This window comes from Apostichopus japonicus, chromosome 12 (assembly GCF_037975245.1).
Source record: "Apostichopus japonicus isolate 1M-3 chromosome 12, ASM3797524v1, whole genome shotgun sequence".
Taxonomy (NCBI): domain Eukaryota; kingdom Metazoa; phylum Echinodermata; class Holothuroidea; order Aspidochirotida; family Stichopodidae; genus Apostichopus; species Apostichopus japonicus.
Window position 1 is genome coordinate 5,087,341 of NC_092572.1, and position 21,167 is coordinate 5,108,507.

Consider the following 21,167-nt stretch of genomic DNA (forward strand, 5'->3'; position numbering starts at 1 on the left):
AAAACAGATATATGGTTGGGATAGCACTACACTAAACCTTCTCCTCTACTAGCTCAAAATCTAGAAAGTTATGGTAGGTAAATTAGCAGGTGCCACGATGGTCCAAACCATTAGATATTATATACAGGGATGAGCCTGGGGTAAAAAAAAATCACAGAACTTTGCAAAATTGCGGTATAGGCTCCAGTTTGCGAATGCTACACTGTGTTAGGATAATGGATTTTGTCCTCGAGGTAGAAAAAGAAATCACGGATATTCCGCCAATTCGCAGAAAGAGCTCATGCCTGTATATATGGTGAGTAAGACCACACAGTTCTTTATGACAGCTCCATGGCAAGCCATTCCAATTGATAACATTTACCTATACCCATAGTGATCTGAAGAAGTGTCACATTTATTGTTATGTAAGTCTATGTAGCTGCCACCTTTCTTAATGGGTGGCGTATCACTCCTGCGCCACCCATTGGATAAAGCTGATACGTACCGTACTCCACATGGACTTGACTGGACATTACATCATTACCACTGTACGGAGGTGGATTGCCCGTTCCTAGTTTATCATCGTTGAGTAACCCTGTCGTGTCGCTCTCGCAAGTGAATGCGGTTTGTAAGCCATCATGATTTCCAGCATCTCCCTAAAAAACCATTGGACAAAAGATGAAACGAACATGGGAATATACATATGCAATTAACCAGACTCAAATGTGCAGTATGACGCATGGTGTATACAACTGCTACCCTCAATATACACTATGCGGTTACATACAAATAATATATAACATACACTATGCAGTTACATACCTATAATATATAACATACACTATGCGGTTACATACATATAATATATAACATACAATATGTGGTTACATACATGTAATATATAACATACACTATGCGGTTACATACCTATAATATATAACATACACTATGCGGTTACATACCTATAATATATAACATACACTATGGGTTACATACATATAATATGTAACATACACTATGCAGTTACATACATATAATATATAACATACACTATGCAGTTACATACCTATAATATATAACATACACTATGCGGTTACATACATATAATATGTAACATACAATATGTGGTTACATACATGTAATATATAACATACACTATGCAGTTACATACCTATAATATATAACATACACTATGCGGTTACATACCTATAATATATAACATACACTATGGGGTTACATACATATAATATGTAACATACACTATGCAGTTACATACATATAATATGTAACATACACTATGCGGTCACATACATATAATATATTAAATACACTATGAGGTTACATACATGTAATATATAACATACACTATGCAGTTACATACCTATAATATATAACATACAATATGTGGTTACATACATATAATATGTAACATACAATATGTGGTTACATACATGTAATATATAACATACACTATGCAGTTACATACCTATAATATATAACATACACTATGCGGTTACATACATATAATATGTAACATACAATATGTGGTTACATACATGTAATATATAACATACACTATGCAGTTACATACCTATAATATATAACATACACTATGCGGTTACATATGTATAACATACACCATGTGGTGACAAACAGCATACACTACAGTGTATGTGGTTAACCAGGCCATTCCTCCTGCAGTACTAATACAAACTCTGTTGTACAGTATTATTGACATACAACTACCCCACTCAACAAACACTTTGTATTTCCACAGTTTCATTGAAGTAATTACCCTCAGAATTGACCTGGAAATATCAACCTAAAAGTCAGCAAGTTAACAATGTAATGTGACCTTGTATGAATGCAAAACTGCTTAGCTTGTAGATCATATGTTATGCCAAAAATGATAATCCATTTAATAACCTGAAGTTGAGTTTGCATCTGTTTTTTTGCAACTGCATCTGTTTGCCATCTAGGAGGGCAATTTTCAAAGGGAAATTGGTAGACTGGGCTAATAGATCATAAAAAAAAACTACCCGTTAGCAGAATTTACTAATCCACCTCCTTTATAGACATTCAAATGCATAAACTAAGTTATCATTTCTTGAGATAGTAAATGCTACTCTCCTAAATTGTTGACACTTGGAGTAGAAGAATGAAAAGGAGGGCAGTAGTCCGGAATGTTGTGGGGTCAACAAGGAAGGACAATGGTGCTAAACAGTTACCAAGGGCTATTATAAATGTTTGAAATTTGTAGGCACTTTGGGTTGAAGACAGAAGAGGTGGATGGTCCAAACTAGACTGTACTCCAACAGGAGGAGGACTGGGCTAATAAGGGTTAAGGCCCTGTCACACTATACCTATTTTTTATTCGGAATACTATCCGATTTTCCCGGAGGAATCGAAACAGCCAGTTTTTCGTTCGGGTCTTCTAGCCACAGTGATAAAGGACCTGATTTGCTATCTGTTGAGCCATTCCGATGTGGAATAGCCCTCTCCTAACTTTTGATATTTATCCGTTTCCTTTTATCGGATAGCTATCCGATTTCTCTTCCGATTTTTATCGTTTTTTTGATGTGACGTCACTTCAGAATGTATTCCGTTCCAGAACCCCTCAGATTTGGAGTAGGTATTCGAATATATTCCACTGCATTCATTACATTTACTACCACAAACCTCACTCTTCGGCCTAAAATCGGAAAAATCGGACCGTATTCCAATAAAATATCGCTGTAGTGTGACCGGGCCTTAATGCAGGAATGCTCTGTGAACGATGGACTGAGAGTGAAAAAGCTGTGAGAAGACATGTAAGTGTCTTAATGGAAGTAACGATCACTATTTCAGTCAGAGAGGTAAAGTACTTACCATATGATTTTCATCATCCTCTGTATCAGCCATGCATAGTTTCAGAAAGACTTCTTCCAGTGTCTGTAGAAAATAAAAATAAACCAAATAAGACAACAGTATATGTAATATGACAACAATGTACGTAATTAGACAAAAATGTATGAATTAAGACAATTATATACGTAATAAGACGACAATATATGTAATAAGACAACAATATATGTAATTAGACAATGTATGTAAGTATAACTTTAAGTATATACTATAAGTAACTATAAGTAAAGATAATTACTCATAACTATAAGTAACTACCAGTAACCCATAAATAACTATAAGTAAGTTTAACTAGAAGTAACTAACAGCCCTGTTCCTAAAAGAGATGAAACAGCTCATCTAATAGATGCAAACTGCATAAATGAAACCCATGTACACAACACACCAACATTATTTCAACAATGATACATTGATACAAATAATAGTCAATGATCCTGAAAATGTGTTGAGAAGAAAATAAACGTGATTGACTTACGGGAGTTTGATGAAGATCCATCAATGCTTGAGGCGATGACTCTGAGAGCAGCTTCCCGTTTCTCATCAATCCAACCTTGTAAAAAGAGAGGAACAACTTCAGAGCAACGTTTTTCTCACCTTTCTTTAGAGGGGCTGCTCATCACATTACAGGGGCTGTTCAACACAAGACTCTATCATGTAAGGTAACATTTGTTTCACTCTTTAATTTACTCTGTTTATTTTTTTAAAAATTGTGGAACCATTTTCTGACCCATGGTGGTGAGTTAAACATATTTAATAAACTTCTACAAGTTCTTAAAAAAGACACAAAGGAGTGAGCTGAAACCACAGAGAGCCTACAAGTTTAGATAACTCCTACATGATGCAAGTATGAGGTTAAGATACATGAGAAACCACTCGATGATATTGAATACACACTTTACTTATTACAGCTTGGTCAGCCTAGTAGCTCATACTTTCACAGATTCTGTCATGTGACCAAAGAAGGAATTGCAACAATGTCAAAGAAAAACTAATGACCCAAGAAATGAAAATTCTTATCACAAACAAAACCAGTTCATGAGCCAGTTACGTCAGTTTTAAATCAATATTTTTAAATTTTTTAAATATTTTTAAATCAATATATTTCTCCACACCTTTCTGTCTTTGTCCTTCTCCATTTTATTCCCTACCCCCTTCCCTTAATCCTCTCTTTGTCCCTCCACTGTTTATCTCCTACCTCTCCTCTTCCCCTGTTGGTTTCTTTCTTTCTTCTCTCCATCCCTTGTCTAGTAATCCCCTTACATCTATCTCTTTGTGTTCACCATGCTCATTAACCTGTCTGGATTCTGTGCATGTTTTTGTGCCTTCTGTTACTGTTACTTGTCATTTAGCCTCTGAAGAAGATCCTGCTAGGATTGAAACGTCAGGCCAACTTACTTTTACACATTCTCTTACACAGGCTCTCTTGTGGATAAGCAGTTTGCTAACAGTTTTATTTTATTTTAATTTTTATTTTAAGTCAAGCAAGAGAATGAGAATGGATCCAACCAAGACACATTTCTTGTTCCTTACTATATCTGCCTGTCTCGCTTCTTCAATGTAATGTGTTGTCAGGATGATGGTTGTGTTACCGCCCTTTGCAAACCCCAACAGGTACTCCCAAATCCTGAAATAGAAACAGACGATAAATTTTAAATGAAGACTATTAAACAAAATATATATTTTTTTACAGTGTAGCTTTGTGTCGACGTCCACGTTTGGAAGATTACAGAGCATTCTAGTGGATTTAAAACTCAGTCAAAACATTTAGGAGGACTTTCTGGTGACGAACAATATGAAACTTATATTGAAGAGGAAAATATAACCAAACACCTAGCTGGAAAACACCACCTTAATATCTTGGCCCTTACCCCAGATATGGTTGATTGAATGTAACCTATATTGACTGCCTACAGCTTCAACTACTCCAGGAAGCTGGATTACAGTAAGAGGTATGTAATGAGCCACCAGAAAATCCTTTTAACGAATCAAACTACACTAAAAACATACTCTACTCAAGCCTTTGTGAGAGTTCTTTCATATTTGAAAAGCCAACCAGTTGCTATAGTTACCCTCTTGCATTACATTTCCATCTATATCATATTATGCAGATGTAAACCTTGTTAATTTGAATGTCCCGTTTTATATCTTCTGGAAAATGGGTAAAAATTAGAGGGTCTGATGCTACCATCCTGGTAGGATCTTCTTCAGAGGCAAACTAAAACTAACACAATGCTGCTTCTGTGTTCGTATGCTTCTGATGATCCTAGCAGGATCAAAGGATCAGGCCTGCAAACTTTCACATATTAACCTTGAGACACTTTTTTAAATAGATGAGAGGTTTGTTAACATTTTTTGTTATCTTTAATTCTATATTTTGAAACCGGACAATGGTTGAAGAATAGGCAGGTATGAGTGATTATCGTATGGGAATCCAAACGAAAGACTTCAGTGAAATATTTACTAGCCCCAACTTGTAAATTTTGGCAAGTACAGTATCTATAAAGAATGTAAATTACCTTGATGGAATATGGAAGCCAAAAAAGGGCAGACTTACTTCTCTCTGAGCAGCGGATCAACGCCGACCGTGGGCTCATCTAGAATAAGAAGCTCTGGTTCCTGGAGGAGGGCAGCAGCAAAGGAAACCCGCCTCTTCTGGCCTCCACTGATGGAGAATTGAAGAAACAAAAAATGAAGTAATGACCAGGTCAACCTTAGCTTAAATAAGACTTCTTCAGTGGTAGAATAATGATGATATGGGGTAGGTGGTAGGATATGGGGTGGGTAGGTGGTACTGTAGGTGGTGGGTTGTCAGGATGGGGTTCATTAATATTGAATCAAATAGGTAAGAGGGAAGTCAAATTAATACTTGTGCTTCTTTGACAACTGAAATTAGTGCAACTCAGGGTAAACCAACCCAAGTATACAGGGCCTTTGTGTGGCAATCTGAATCATACAATTAGATTCTTTATTAAGGAATCTTAGTGTGGCAGTCTAAATCACACATACATAAGATTCTTTATTAAGGAACCTTTGGGGCAGTCTGAATCACACATACAAGATTCTTTATTAAGGAACCTTTGTGTGGCAGTCTGAATCACACATAAATAAGATTCTTTGTTAAGGAACCTTTGTGTGGCAGTCTGAATCAAACATACATGAGATTCTTTATTAAGGTACCTTTGTGTGGTATTCTGAATCGCACATACATAAGATTTTTATTTAGGAACCTTAGTGTTGCAGTCTGGATCACACATACATAATATTCTTTATTAAGAAACCTTTGTGTGGCAGTCTGAATCACATAAGATTCTTTATTAAGGAACTTTTGTGTGGCAGTCTGAATCACACATACATAAGATTCTTTATTAAGGAACTTTTGTGTGGCAGTCTGAATCACACATACATAAGATTCTTTATTAAGGAACCTATGTGTGGCAGTCTGAATCACACATACATAAGATTCTTTTTTAAGGAACCTTTGTGTGGCAGTCTGAATCATATATATATACCTAAGATTCTTTATTAAGGAACCTTTGTGTGGCAGTCTGAATCACACATACATAAGATTCTTTATTAAGGAACTTTTGTGTGGCAGTCTGAATCACACATACATAAGATTCTTTATTAAGGAACCTTTGTGTGGCAGTCTGAATCATATACCTAAGATTCTTTATTAAGGAACCTTTGTGTGGCAGTCTGAATCATATATATATACCTAAGATTCTTTATTAAGGAACCTTTGTGTGGCAGTCTGAATCACACATAGCCTGAAAGATTCTTTATTAAGGAACCTTTGTGTGGTAGTCTGAATCACACGTACATAAGATTCTCTACTAAGGAACCTTTGTGTGGCAGTCTGAATCACACATAGCCTGAAAGATTCTTTATTAAGGAACCTTTGGGACAGTTTATATCATACATACCTAAGATTCTTTATTAAGGAACCTTTGTGTGGCAGTCTGAATCACACATACATTTATAAGATTCTTTATTAAGGAACCTTTGTGTGGCAGTCTGAATCATACATACCTGAGATTCTTTATTAAGGAGCCCTTGTGCGGTAGTCTCAGCAGATCGATTAGAAATGTTTTTCTGTCCTCAAGGGCTTGTCCCCGGAGGCGGAAGATTGTTCCAAAGTAGTTGAGAGTTTCGCTGATTGTGAACTGGTCGTACAGAGCCGTTTCCTTTGTAAAGGGAGAAAAATTACAGATACTGGAAGCCAGATCTGGCCCAGGGACAGCTAAGTCACCAGCCACCCATTTTTAAGTCTTCACATACTGGTAGCCAGATGATCTGGCCCAGTGACAGGTAAGTCACCAGGCCCCCAGTTTAAAGTCTTGATAAACTCATGGTACAAAGTCCTAGTCATATCAAGAATTTGCACTGCAGGAAGCCCTGACCTGATCTATCCCTACACATACCCCGGGACCCCTCATTGACCCTGACTCCCGTATCATCAAGCCTACATATCTACTTATCTACATTGCTCCCCACATCCCTCCACTCCCCCCCCCCCCACTCACTTCCCCATAATGTTGGTAGCATTTCTCTTTGTCGGCTTAAAAGTTCCTGTTTTAAATAGCCCATCATTCATCTTTAAATACAAAAAACTTGAATACAATTGAAGTAATTACCTGGGGCATGTAGCCCACCATAGCACCTGGTACGCCATGACCTGCTGTGTTGGGCGGTCTCCCGAGAGTCAATACCACTCCACTATTAAAGTTCAGTCGGCCAAGACAGCATCTGAGTAAGGTGGTCTTGCCACAGCCACTGGGTCCTAGAAGACCATAACTATAGTATAGGAAGAAAATAGGTTAAACACTGTATCATCTACAATATATAGGGTTATGTAACAGTTAACGTACACTCTCACTGATGTAGTGCCCAACCCCTAACCAATTCCGAAGCTCAAGAAAACATTTGATGCCTTAAGTTAAACCAGGTGCGTATCCAGGGGGGGGCGTTGGGGGCGCGCGCCCCCCGGGTAAGAAAAAGAGGAGAGGAAAAAAAGAGAAGAAAAAAAGGAAAAAAGAGGGGGAAAAGAGGAGGAGGAAGGAAGGGAAAAGAAAAAAAAGAGGAGAAAAAAGAGGAGGGAGTAGAATAAATATGCCAAGACACCGGGAAGAGAAAGAAGAACAGTGACATCATTACAGCGCTGATCCCTATTATATACACAGGGTAGCCAGTGACGGATCGAAGATGTCGGAAGGGGCGGGCGCATCACCCTACCCCTTTCACCGACAACTCCATTTTTGACGTTTCCATTTCTCCTCTCTCACTAATGTATATATATATATATACTATATATGATCTACCATAACGCGTGTGTGTGTGTGTATGGACGCCTTAAACCATTGTGCTATGAAACCAACTGTGGCTGGTCGGAGTCGTCGGAGAACATGACGCATTTCGGGAAGGGGGCGACCGCCCCCCGAGCATATTTTTTTTTTTTATGATATCGCTAGTAAATTCAAAATAGAAAATGCTTAGATGCAGCTTACAAGGCAGTGGAAGTGTCATATCCAGCGATCTGGGAGGCATTTTCAGCCAAAATTTTCTTGTACGCTTCGCGCCAACTCGTGGTGGCGCTACGCTTAGATAGTTACCTACAGGCTTCGCCCCTCCCTTGCAAAGTATTCGCTACGCGCCTGTTCGAATTTGTAAACCACACAGCAGATAACATCATATATCAGTGAGCATGAAAATCGAGGTTCCAGGATGAACAGCCTCAAAACTGTCGATGTGTGTAGTCATAGTAACCCATTTGATTTTGGGGACTGTAACGACTTTACCCGAAAAATATAACCTAAATTTTTCGCGCGCTCCGCGCGCGTTTTACACGTTAATATCAATATCATATAAGTAAGCATCGGTTATTACCTCGCATGTCATTGTGTACCGTACAGTTCGTGGAAATTGCGCAGTATACCGCGGGATGCTGTAAACAACGAAATGTCTTATGTAGATGGAGAAAAAGCATGCAGGTCCAATTATGTCAAATTCTCTTTTACATTAGTAATGTCGAATTAGTCGGCCAAGCTTACAACTTTATTTTAATTATCAAGGAGATATTTTTTCAACTATTCATTTCCTTTAGCTACATCATTGCAATTTATTTTTCTTTCAGTAGGAGCCCCTGCCTCCTACGCCTATGTGTGTATTGTTCGGTTGAAGGAAATATCTGGTATTTGTTTTCATTTCCTTCAACCAAGTTTAATTATAGCCGTTATAAGAGGTTTTAATATTTCTACACCAATAAATTAGTGCGTCTGAATTTTCGAAAATTTCCTGACCAACATTCTTCATCATACTTCCCTCTACTAGTGTAATTTTGACCGGTCTGTTAGGGGTTCAAGGAGGTTTTTCTATATTGGTTGTCCATAGATGACATAGATGCAACATTATGGGTATGTTTTGAAGTGAGTTTATTCACGAGAAATCTCAATTTTCAAATTCTGAACAAATAATGGGCTGAAAACCTTGAAAAGTGGGGCTGTCGGGTATTGTGGACCGCGACGAAGGATCACCTACAAAAGCAATGATCCACATGAGATGCGATCAGGTCGAACATGATATGTGACTGGTGAAAATCTTCAAAAAGGTTATGGATGAAAAAAAAAAAACTATTGGGAAATACTTGGTTCTCAGGTAAAAGTGTACATCTGGTTGGTCATTTTCAAGCCCGAGAAGTGCCATTTCCGGTGATCTGGGGGGTATCAAAACCAGAAATTTTCTTGTACGCTGCGCGCCAACCGATGGTGGCGCTCCGCTTAGATAGTAATTCGCGCCCCCCGGGTTAGAAAATCCTGGATACGCGCCTGTAAACAGTGCCCATCTTGTAAGCAGTGTCCGTTTTAGGATCTAACGGACAAATGAAAGTATGGCACATTATGAATGTACTGCATGGTTGGGAGAGTTGATAGACTTTAAAGGCATTGAAGACCCGCCCCAAACCGTGTGCCGCGCTCTGAAAAAGTTAACTTTCCGTTGCTTGCAAGTGAAGTTTTGTGCTTGTTGCTACAAAATGCAGACAGTAATGAAACGTGATACCTTGTTATCTTTAGCTGGACCTGAGATGTCCATCGCTGCATCGGTTGTACACTGCGCTGTGGGTATTGACCGCAGCTGTTTGTACTGACTGTACACTAGTGTCTAATTACCGAACCTTGGTAGCAAGCTGTGTGCAAAATTTCTGGGATCGATGATGGTGTCTAACACTTCTGTTACACCTCATTCGAAACCAGGTCAGATAGCCTGCATTAGACGTTTCTTTTTACACTTCTGTTACACCTCATTCGAAACCAGGTCAGATTACCTGCATTAGACGTTTCTTTTTGCGCAAGTCTTCACACTCTTTAAGCTGCCTGGCCTGTACAGTAGTTGTGTCTTAAACTGTCCAAGTAACTATTTCCTTTCCAATTTACTCAGATAAATGCATTCTTATACAGAATGGGAGGGCTGTGCTAAATATCTAACCAATTACAAATTATTTTATATGGAGATGGGGAAGTGAAAGGTAGATTGGAGACAGCTGAAAGTAGAACACAGTATCGATACATTAATTATCATTATGAATATATTGCAAATGGACAATACATATATCACCACTACTATATACAAGCTATGGTTACCCTATGTAAGTTAAATACTTCACTATACTGTACGCTGTGTAAAGTGTCACATGAACTAAAGATAATACAAACCTGTTAGAATCACAAGCTGAACTTGTGATCTTAGATAAATGTTTACTTAATAAATATAGACCTACTGAAGTGATAGTACATCAGAATCAGGTCAGGTAATTATGTAATACCCTGGTAACATAATATTACACTAACTGTGTTAGTACACTGCTCTTTTCTTGTGTAGAAAGACCTACGGCTAACTGATCATAATAAGCAGCAGTTACTTTTATGATGCTTAAGTGACCACAAATGTGGGAGAAACCCGCAAGGGGTTGTGGGAGAAACTGGCAAGAGCTAAATGGATTACAGATCGAGTGGCTTCCAATTCCACATTTTAACTCAAATTTTGAATCTTTTCAAGTTAGAAAGTCTTTTCAGATGGGAAACCGTAGATTACTCTTGGATGAAAAACCCACCTTACTATGACTCGGCTTGGAATCGAACCCAAACCTCCCGATTGCTAAGCCTAATTGCTTCAAATATCACCACCTTTATCCACTCGGCCACAGCACCTGTATGATGTCAAGCCATCATGTATGAATACATATATAGTTATCTTTTCTGATTAACACAGGAAGATGATGCTGATCTCCCATAACCCCCCCCCCCCCCCCCGCTGCTTCATTTCTTTTAAGGAAAGGTGGAAGGTTGAGGGCCTTTGAGTGTTTTTGTGGTTCTTTGTTTCAAGGGTGATGTTCAGATGCTCAAATTTAGAACACCTCATCCTAAAACGGGATATTTTAGCCCATGTTATAAAAATCCAGCTCCAAATAATAGGAACCTAACTGTGAGTCTCCTTATTTATTACTGTGTTCAAATTGTAAGTTTTTTTTGTTTTTTTTATTCCACAAGGTAGTATTAATCACTTGCCCAAACCACTGGTGACACAAAATTCCAGAAACATTCAAATCAAAATTCAATTCAAATTCAAATCAAAATCAACTCAAATTCAATGCAAATTATTCTGTTTTGACCTTTACATTTAGTGAACATTTATATACCAAGATGTCTCAGGAGCCAATAAAGGGTAAATGTTTGACAGGGAAGTACTGTTCTTACAGGGAATAAAAATAGCAAAATTATTCAAATATTGTGTAATAGCTTTGAAGGATCTGGAGGTCTCATAAATACAGTAGTACCTGTATGGTCCCTGTGTTCACTACAATAGCATTCTTTTGGCACTTAAAAGGCAATTTGACTATATGATTACTTCGCTATGCTACACCAAATACAACAAGTCATCCACTGAGCTGTGCAATAAATTTAGTGTGTAAAAGTAAGTTGGCCTGACATTTCGATCCTACAGTAGCAGGATCTTCACAAAGGCTAAATGACAAGTAACAGTAACAGAAGGGACGCAAATAATACAGAAAGCCTTAGAAAGGTTAATCAGCATGGTGAACACAAAGAGATAGATGTAAGGGGACTAGTAGAGAAGGAATGGAGAGAATAAAGAAAGAATAAATTTAGTGTCATCTATTGCGGGAGATAAATGCTATCATTTATGTGTGTCATCTATCAATGTCAATGCTATCATCGTATGTCGTCCAGTTACAGAGTTGTTGACAATTAACAATTCATAATCATGGACGTTAAATATGAATGTAAGAGACTGACTTCGGTCAGCTTGCAGCTTTGTTAAGCCAATGAGGCTTCTTCGTGAGTTCCTGCTTGCAGGAGGATCTAAAATACATACATAAATTTATGAACAACATTCTGCTAGATAGCATAGGGAATTATTTATCCGGTACAACATGGCAGACTGTTTTTACAATATGGCCATTCTGATACAACCCTGGGGAACCATGTATGCATTTTATACGAGACAGTTCAGAAGGTTCTAACCTGCTAAGTTAGACAAAATATGAGCATTAAATTATTCCATTGCGTACAGGACTGTGTTGTAATTATCTTTAAATGGCCATCCCCTGCAAACTATTCATTATTCCAACTTTTGTTCACAAAATTACTCTAGTAATTGGTGTTCTCTAGGACTGATCTATACCAATCAGTTCAACACAGTGTGGGATTATCTGTGCAATCTTGAAATCTGCATTTAACGATAAGCTGGAGATAGATTTAAAACAAACAACAAAGGTTGTAGTTTGTTTTCAAACAAATTACTGTATAGGCTGTTAGATCAACATTGTAGTTTAAAAGTCACAAGATTTCTGATTATTACAGTATAGTTACAGACCATGCAGACTTCGACACCAATAACGGAGAGGTTAATTAATTAGTACTACAGAATACTAATTAGTGAATCGTTAAGTCAGAGTCGCAGACACCAAGTTCATCAGATCTGTATTCATAATAAAGCACACAGTACAATTGATACCAGTATACATACCAGGTGCTTAATGCTGAGTAAACACCTACTTTACCCAAAGTACACATATTCTGCACACAGTATTTGTACAGTTAATACTCTGAGATAGTATTTATAGCACTGTACTTACTGGACTTCTTAAATACAGCTCTCTTACACTCATAACTTGAGAATGGATCTAGATTAGATCTTACAAATATAACTGTGAAAGGGAAAAAGCTCAAATTTGACAATTTAATCAGTAAAAATCATTCACTTTAAATGCTCTAAAGGCCTGAACATTCCAGATATTATATATATCCGAAAATTCAACTAGGCAGAGCTCAACAAGGAGATCTCGTGTTACAAAGGGAATGTTGATCAAACATTTTATTACCCAAAGATTTTAGTCTTAACCTGGGCTCAGCCCTGAGAGTCAAATCACATTTACAGGATCACATAGATTCAGACCACTCTTTTATTCTCCTGGTCATCTTCATTTAGCTGACATAAACCATCAACACAATAGGGTATGTCCTTCCTGTTTATCTGGTCTTAGGGGTAGCGTTCAGGTTCAGTAGGCGAGAATCACTACTTTAGCTTTTTCCCACTGGTGCTTCTTTTGTTGGCTGTTTTGTGCGGTCAGGGATTTATCTTTTGCTTTGTTTGCTGGAGAATATAAATTGATGCAGGGAAGCTTTCTTCACAGAGCTACTCCAGCTACCTCTTCATGATATAGATCTTGCTTTACATTTTACTCTTTTACTGTACTTGACTTTATTACTTTGCATTTTACTTTATTACACAGTACTGTTATCCATCTATTCGGAATACATTTTAATAGTGTTGGATCTCTACAATAATAATATTACTGGAAATCGTACTCTACTTGTGTTGTGTTTATTATGCATCCCCTGTTATAACAGTACGTATAAAATAGTTTAGGAACTGAAAGTAACACAGGCCAGACCAAACATCACATTCAAACCAAACCGCATATACTACATTTTAAATGTGTTACAATATGCAAATCCTGCTTACAGATGATGATCTCATGCTGTAACTCTGGATGGATATAGTACAGTAGCATGGAGACTTCTAAAGTTAATGAGTTTGTTTTGTTTAATCTCAGCCCAGGGAATATTTCATCTCACTAGAGTATAGCCCTAATGGGCAACTTACTGCACAAATGCAAAGATACTGAACAAAGGTATCCTACAGTACAAAGCAATCTTTTGCACATAATGTAACAAGTAATTACAGTAATTACAGTACTTTATGGGCTATTGAAGCAAAATTCATGTTATAATTGCCATACAAGATGTGAAGCTATTCCCTTATACCAACTTTACAAATATAAACCATTTAAAAATTTCCTTTAACTTACTGTAGATTTATAAATTGACTATATATACTTACAGAATGGATATAAAATGGCAATGAAATACCCTAAATACAATTGATTACTTTCCAAAATTAGCTATTATAAAGTACCCATGTAGCATGGTATACAATTTAGCTGGTTATCTCATGGCACAAAGATGCTCAAGATGTTCAATGATAAAAGAAGGCATGTTACTAATTCTGCTTCCAGGATTGCATGAAATCATTGATACTAGACAGATCAGCGTAACCTTTGGAGTTTTTGAACTGTTCAAGTGTGTGAACACTCGCGCACAAAGAAACGTCTCATGCCGGTAATCTGACCTAGTTTCGAATGAGGTGTATCAGAAGTGTTAGACACCACCATGGATCCCAGAAAATATACACACAGCTTGCTACCGTCCGTAATTAGACACTAGTGTACAGTCAATCCATACAGCTACGGTCAATACCCACAACAAAGTTTAGGCCTACATAGCAGCAATGAACATCTCAGCAGGGTCCAGAAAAAAAGAAAACAAGGTATAACGTTTCATTAACTGTCTGCATTTTGTAGCGACAAGAAAAAAACTTCATTTGCAAGCAACGGAAAGTTAACTTTCTCAGAGCGCGGCACACGGTTTGGGGCGAGTCTTCAATGCCTTTAAGGCAGCACTGAACAGTACTGTAAACAAGTATGTATGCGTGTATGCGTTTTTTTTTCTATCTGACCGAGGACTTGAACAAAAGAATTCCAGGTCCTCGGTTGTGATTTCTAAAGAATCACCATGTCCTCGAAGAATTCTATTGTATGGGGTATTTTTAAGTTTAAGGGTACGTGGATTTGAACAATGGAAAATACAATGGGGTCCTCGGTTGGAATGTAATACAAACATGTGTGTGTGTGTGTGAGTGTATGTATATATGTGCAACAGAATACAGATGCTCGGTCCTGTGATCTGGCAAGTTGACAATCACAGTTATAGACAGGATTGAAATGAACACAAAAATATTTGACCAATTGTCTAAATCTCATTCCCAGATTCTTCAAAGCTTTAGAACATTGCCCTTATCAAGTGTTGAATCAGACAACAACAGTAATGTCTCAGTGACACAAACCAGGGGCAGGGGAGGGGATGCTTGTAAAATATGAACATTACAGTATGGACCATCATTTTACTGTAATAAGCATATATTAGAAGCATTTGTAGAATGGGATCTAAGCTTATCAAACTGAGTTGAAAATCTGGTGAACTTACATAACTCCTTGAGGAACTTGCATCTGAAGGTTCTGTAAAACTTGTATTGCAGACGACCCTTTGCCATAATTCTTATGTAGTCCTCTGACATCGATAGCTGGAGGTCTATTCGAAAATGACCCCTCTCCGTTTTGATCACTGTCATTCATTTTGCAAAGGGATAAAAAGGATGGTTCTCTTCAGCAATGACAACTCTTTCAGACTGAACCTGTAATAGTGATAATATGAATAATTCTATCAATTTGATCTTGTCAATTTTTGCACTGATTAAACTAACGAACATGTACTTCAGTCCTACACAGGACAAGCAGTATCACTATGCAGATCTGGTCAAATAAGCAACTACTGCTTGTGGTTAAAATGCGATAAATGCATAATATCCTTTAAAGTCTCAATTGCTTCTTGGTGTGGACATTTTCAGCGGGAGCCTTTGAAGCACACAGGGGACATAAACAAAAATATTTGTTTCCCATAGTCCCTTTAACTTGTACAAAGTTGGTAACTTGTTGGCTGAAATGCATTCACTTTCTATTTCACCTCACGACGTTACACTACAGTCTAACAAACTCCTAGCCTGATGCCTTAGAATTACTAGGCCTAGTAGTAGTAGGCCTAGTACTGCCGTTGATACTAGTTATAGGCCAACACACTGTAGTGTAAAGTAAATAGCCGATGTCGCGAATCTAGTTTCGTTGTGTTTATCTTTGGTTATCACCGAACAGTTTCTTAGTGGAACGGTTAATATAATAAACGATGGACTGTGTATTTCACATTATTTATATGCACTCCACTTAGTCAACCAACAAGTGTCTTGTTCGGGAGACTTGCTTTTCTCGAAAATTATTTAAGGTAAGTATTGTACTTACAGTTACACACAATCTTGTTAGTAGTCCTAGTTTCAGGTCGAGCCCGGTTATGTCGTCTGCTATCGTCTCACATGATATACGTACTTTCCTGTAACAAAAAGAACCTCACCTAATCGATGGCGCCCAAGCTGATCTATTTTACTGAGACCATGGATTCTGATACTAGGCGACCTCCTCAAGCCTAATGTAATCATTCGAAAGACTCACATTATCGTAATAAGCTCGGTTTTTCGAATATTTTTTTCAAATTGAAAAGCTATTTTTTTCAAGTCGGTAAGAGAGAGAGTTTCTCGAAAAAAAAAACTGTTTTTTGCTCGATAAAAAAAACAGTTTTTAATTAGTCAATAAACTGAATTTTAGTATCGCAAAACTTGTCGATAAAAAAATAGTTTGACTTACAAAATAATGTTAACTTTTGTTAAAAAATTGCCAGCATATTAACTCTTTGGGTCAAGGAACCTAGTTTTAACATTTAGGTATCTATCACCACTATAGTAGCCATCTTTAAGTGGGTAATTGCCAGTGGGCATGGGCGGCGATCATGGGGGGATACTATATCCCCCACCAATATTTTAGGTGGGGGATTAGTATCTCATACCCCCCCCTTTTTGGTGGCATAGTTTTTGGGGGACTATAAATAGAAAAAAATGCGTGAGATTATTTATCTTAATCATATTTGGCGGTGGCTAAAACTTCATCCAACACATGCTGCATGAGGTAAATAACACTTCGTGGACGTTTCTTTGACCTGTGACCGTATAGCAACTTGTCACTCATGATTATTATCATCATATGCATGTCTGTACAACTCTTTGTGTATGAGTGTAAATACGTCACAATCATACATATGATCCACATCCACGATATGGGTTCACTGTGTTTCCATGGCCTGTTTCCGACTACAAGGTTTCTAACCGCAGGCGCTTAACCAAGGGGGTGGAGGCGAAGGCGGCAACCCTTGAGCATATTTTTTTTTTTTTATGATTTGGTTAGTAATTTCAAAATAGAAAATAGATGTAACTTACAAGGCCTGGGAAGTGCCATTTCCAGCGATCTGGAAGGCATTTTCGGCCAAAATTTTCTTTTACGCTTCGCGCCAACATATACACACACACATATATATATATATATATATATATATATAGGCCTATATATATATATAGGCCTATATATATATATATATATATATATATAAATGAAAATCGTAATGAGTTGGAAAATCAAGAACAGTGAAAACACTTCCAGCCTCCACCGGTATTCGAACCCGGGCCTCCCGCTTTGTACGCGAACACCCTAACCAACTAAGCCATGGACGCTGATTGTATGTGCAGAGGTTCTAAACCGGTCAGGAAGGTCGTAATTCCACTGTAGGCGTTTGTCACCTGTATCGAACAATACCAGTTCTATTTTCGGTGAAATATTTTGCCTTTTTCACGAATATATATATCACGAAGCGCGTGAACAATTTTGGGGATGAAAGTTGCTACGCGCCTGCACCCAAGGAAATGTCCCCCCCCCCAAAAAAAAAATCGCCGCCCCTGCCCGTGGGGAAGTTATAAAAAAGAAGCTTAAACAAAGGCTGAGTCCCTTTCGGAGACTAATCTATTCACGCAATGTTTTTTCTTCTATAGTCCTAAACAGGGATTTCGGAAGAATCTGAGTGGGTTGGTCTGGCAGTACAAACTTCAAGAGACTGTTGCCAGGTTACATGATTTCAGCCTGGGTGAGGGGTATACTCTTCTCCCAAATGACACTCCCGGGCGCAAAGTCATATATACTACCAACAAGCTATCTTCAAGTGATGGATAAGACAGCTCGAGCTGTTTGGAATCTATAAGTCCCGTTAAAAAAGCAAGATATTTTCAAAGGGAAGTGATATCCCGTAGACCTCTTCCCCTTAGACCTGACGTTCAGATCATGAAGGACATCACCCAACATCCCGCCCTACCCGTCAAAAAATTAACTCTGGCTACTGCCTGTCCGGTACAGACAACCAATATGAGAATTTGCCACTATTTAATTTTAACCTATTACGTCACACATAATCATAATGAATGCCGTTTTATTTGTTAAGACCCGGATTTTATGGCAAATAAAATGTACAACATTTTACCGTTTTCTGGAGCCTGGGGTTTAAACAATCTATGTCAGCATATTCATAGCCATATTTATATATGTATATATGGCATATTCAGAGCCGTTTACGACTCTGAGCATATTTAGAGTCCCTTTTCTATATAAAGGAACTCTAAGCATATTCATGCATACTGCCCTCAAAGAATTAAGGTCAGTTAGAGGCTGCTAACACAGTTGTTTTACTGTTTTTTTTTTGTTTTTATTAAAATCATTTCCTCAAATGTTCTACAATCTTGTTAGGCCCTTAACTAAATACATAGGACACAAAGCACAGCAATCTATATTGTTCGCCGTGCTAATATTGATTAAACCGAGATTGTAGGGGAGACAGCTTTACAGTAATGTTTCAGGCCCCTGTGGAGGATAGGTACTCCGAGTTGGAGGGGCACCAAAAATTTATGGAGGGGCACCAATAATTAAAGGAGGGGCACAATATTTGCGTGCTGTTACTTGTGATGTTTTTGTTCACATGATATAGCGACACATTAAGGGGGCCCGGTCTGGCTACTGGACTGTTGGGGGAGGGGTTAATATTCAAATGGAGCCATATAGCCACTTTACACAAATATGCTCAGTGAACTGTAAAGACAGATACACACTGCAAAATTATGTTGAGGTAAAATATTTTCTTGAACCTTTTTATGACAATTTAAGTCTACAAAAGCTGAAGCTCAGTGAACACAGATTTTCATAAATTGCTGCATTTTTTAACTGACTACCACGTCCACGTGTGTATACTTAAAGTTGTCATGAAATTTACCACTTCATAACCTCAAAAAGGATGTTAACGATTTTTTTTTGTAATAACTATAATGTTCCTATAAAAACACACAACACCGTATATCCTGTATACTAATCTATCTATTGGTGCTTACTGCTTGGTTGTATATGATAAAGTAATAATAATAATAATATGGGCTACCAATGTCCTGCATACCAGTAGCAGGGGTCAAGAAGGTTATAGGGAGATAACAGTATCCCTGTGCTATCATTGGGAGAGGAGAGAGAGAGGGCCAAGGCATTGGTTACTAGGGGTGAATAGAAATGGTACCAGACAGTGGGTTAAAGGGACAGAATCATTTAATGGACAAAATGATATTAGAACATTACATTCCTCTCCTACTTGGAACACTAAAACCATACTTGTATGAAAATGAGCTTTAATGTAAGTTTGGATAAAAGAAATGAATAATTGCATTTATCAACTATAGTATTCGGAAACTTAAACAAATATCAGCAATTTAACTTGTGACTTACTGTGCAATAATGTGAAGAGTCCTGGATTTAAAACAAAGTGAAATGTCCTGGATTTAAAAGAAAGTGAAATGTCATTCATTTAAAACAAAGTGAAATGTCCTTTCGCAGTATACATAAAGAAAGCAAAAGAATTATGTAAAAATAATGGTGCATGTGGAATAACGTATGAATACCACAACCAAGGGCGTACAGTAGGAACCGGGGGGCTGGGGGGCGCCAGCCCCCCAGTGAAAAATGTGGAGGGCGGAAGTATCATTCCGCCCCCCCCCCCCGCTTCACAAGGCAGAAAACCCCTTTTTCATTTCCAAATGAGAAAAATAATCTCATTTGGAGCACCAAATTGCATCTAAGGCCAGGTGAAAATACAAAATTAAGTTTACAAAATGGAGTGGGTATTGAAGTGTGCTATATTGCACCAAATTGCATCTGAGGCCACCTGGAAATGGAAAAATTTCCAAAGGGGAGGGGGACACCCCCTCCCCTTAGACCCCTCCCCCAGGCCGGCCATCAGTCTTCAGCCCCCCACTGGGGCTGGGCAACAGTACTCTCAAAAGAAAAATCCAGAAACGGCTCGTCTTGTGCCGCATTGAAAATTTAAAAAAATATGGTACCAGACATTGGGGTAAAGGGACAGAATCATTTAATGGACAAAATGATATTAGAACATTACAATAACAACAACTAATAACAATAATAATAAAAATTACCACCAGTATTTATTTTTACGACCAAAAACCAAAAATGTGGGAGAAACCCGCAAGGGCTAATGGATCACAACTTACACGTCGGGTGGCTTCCATTTCAACATTTTAACTCAAATTTGGAATTTATTCAAATTGGCGAGTCATTTCAGATGGGAAAACCATACATTGCTTTTAGATGAAAAAAACCCACCTTACTATAATCCGGGTGGATTTCGAACCCGGAACCTCCCGATGGCTGCTTCATTGCTTCAAATGGCTCACAATTCTGTGTATTTATGTTAGTTATTTTCTGAATTTCTTTCAATCTGGAAATTAAATGGGCACTTCATAGTCTAACGTTGAGACTACATAAAATAGCAAAGTAGGTTGACACTTTTGGGTGAGCAGTTGGTTTCAAATTGCTGCAAGTGAAAAGCCGGAAATAGCTTCTATGTGATCAAGTTCTGTGGTAGAGACTCTGGAAGACTGAAATATGAATTACATTGTTCCAGGAACTCTGACAGTTTATATGAACCAAGCAGCTGGCCTACCAGGAACCGGTGTGTGTTGTTTACAGTCCTCTGTGTGTCGGCACATCGGAAGTGAATCACCAAACGAACAGTGATGACATAGCACTTTTATGCGCCCACAGCTGTGGAGTGAGGGTTATGCAACTCGATTTTTAATGTCAGATGACACTGTTGAATTCATGCGGCACCTGCATG

At 38.0% G+C, this 21,167-nt stretch overlaps 1 protein-coding gene across 2 annotated transcripts in view; it reads right to left on the minus strand.

The window, feature by feature from the left end:
- The window catches only part of LOC139976879 (ABC transporter G family member 20-like), a 34,393-nt gene extending 13,609 nt beyond the window's left edge, over positions 1–20,784 (minus strand). Inside the window, exons 1-9 of one of the 2 annotated variants that reach the window (XM_071985748.1) lie at positions 20,654–20,784; positions 15,501–15,708; positions 7,518–7,677; positions 6,913–7,067; positions 5,438–5,545; positions 4,414–4,507; positions 3,359–3,433; positions 2,848–2,910; positions 485–635 (exon numbers count right to left, since the gene is read on the minus strand). In XM_071985748.1, the coding sequence (XP_071841849.1) occupies positions 485–635; positions 2,848–2,910; positions 3,359–3,433; positions 4,414–4,507; positions 5,438–5,545; positions 6,913–7,067; positions 7,518–7,677; positions 15,501–15,649 (955 nt within the window). In that variant the 5' untranslated portion in view covers positions 15,650–15,708; positions 20,654–20,784. Of the gene's footprint in view, positions 1–484; positions 636–2,847; positions 2,911–3,358; positions 3,434–4,413; positions 4,508–5,437; positions 5,546–6,912; positions 7,068–7,517; positions 7,678–15,500; positions 15,709–16,366; positions 16,531–20,653 lie in introns of those variants that run through there. The other variant, XM_071985747.1, reaches the window with a different exon arrangement.
- Positions 20,785–21,167: the final 383 nt, after the last annotated feature.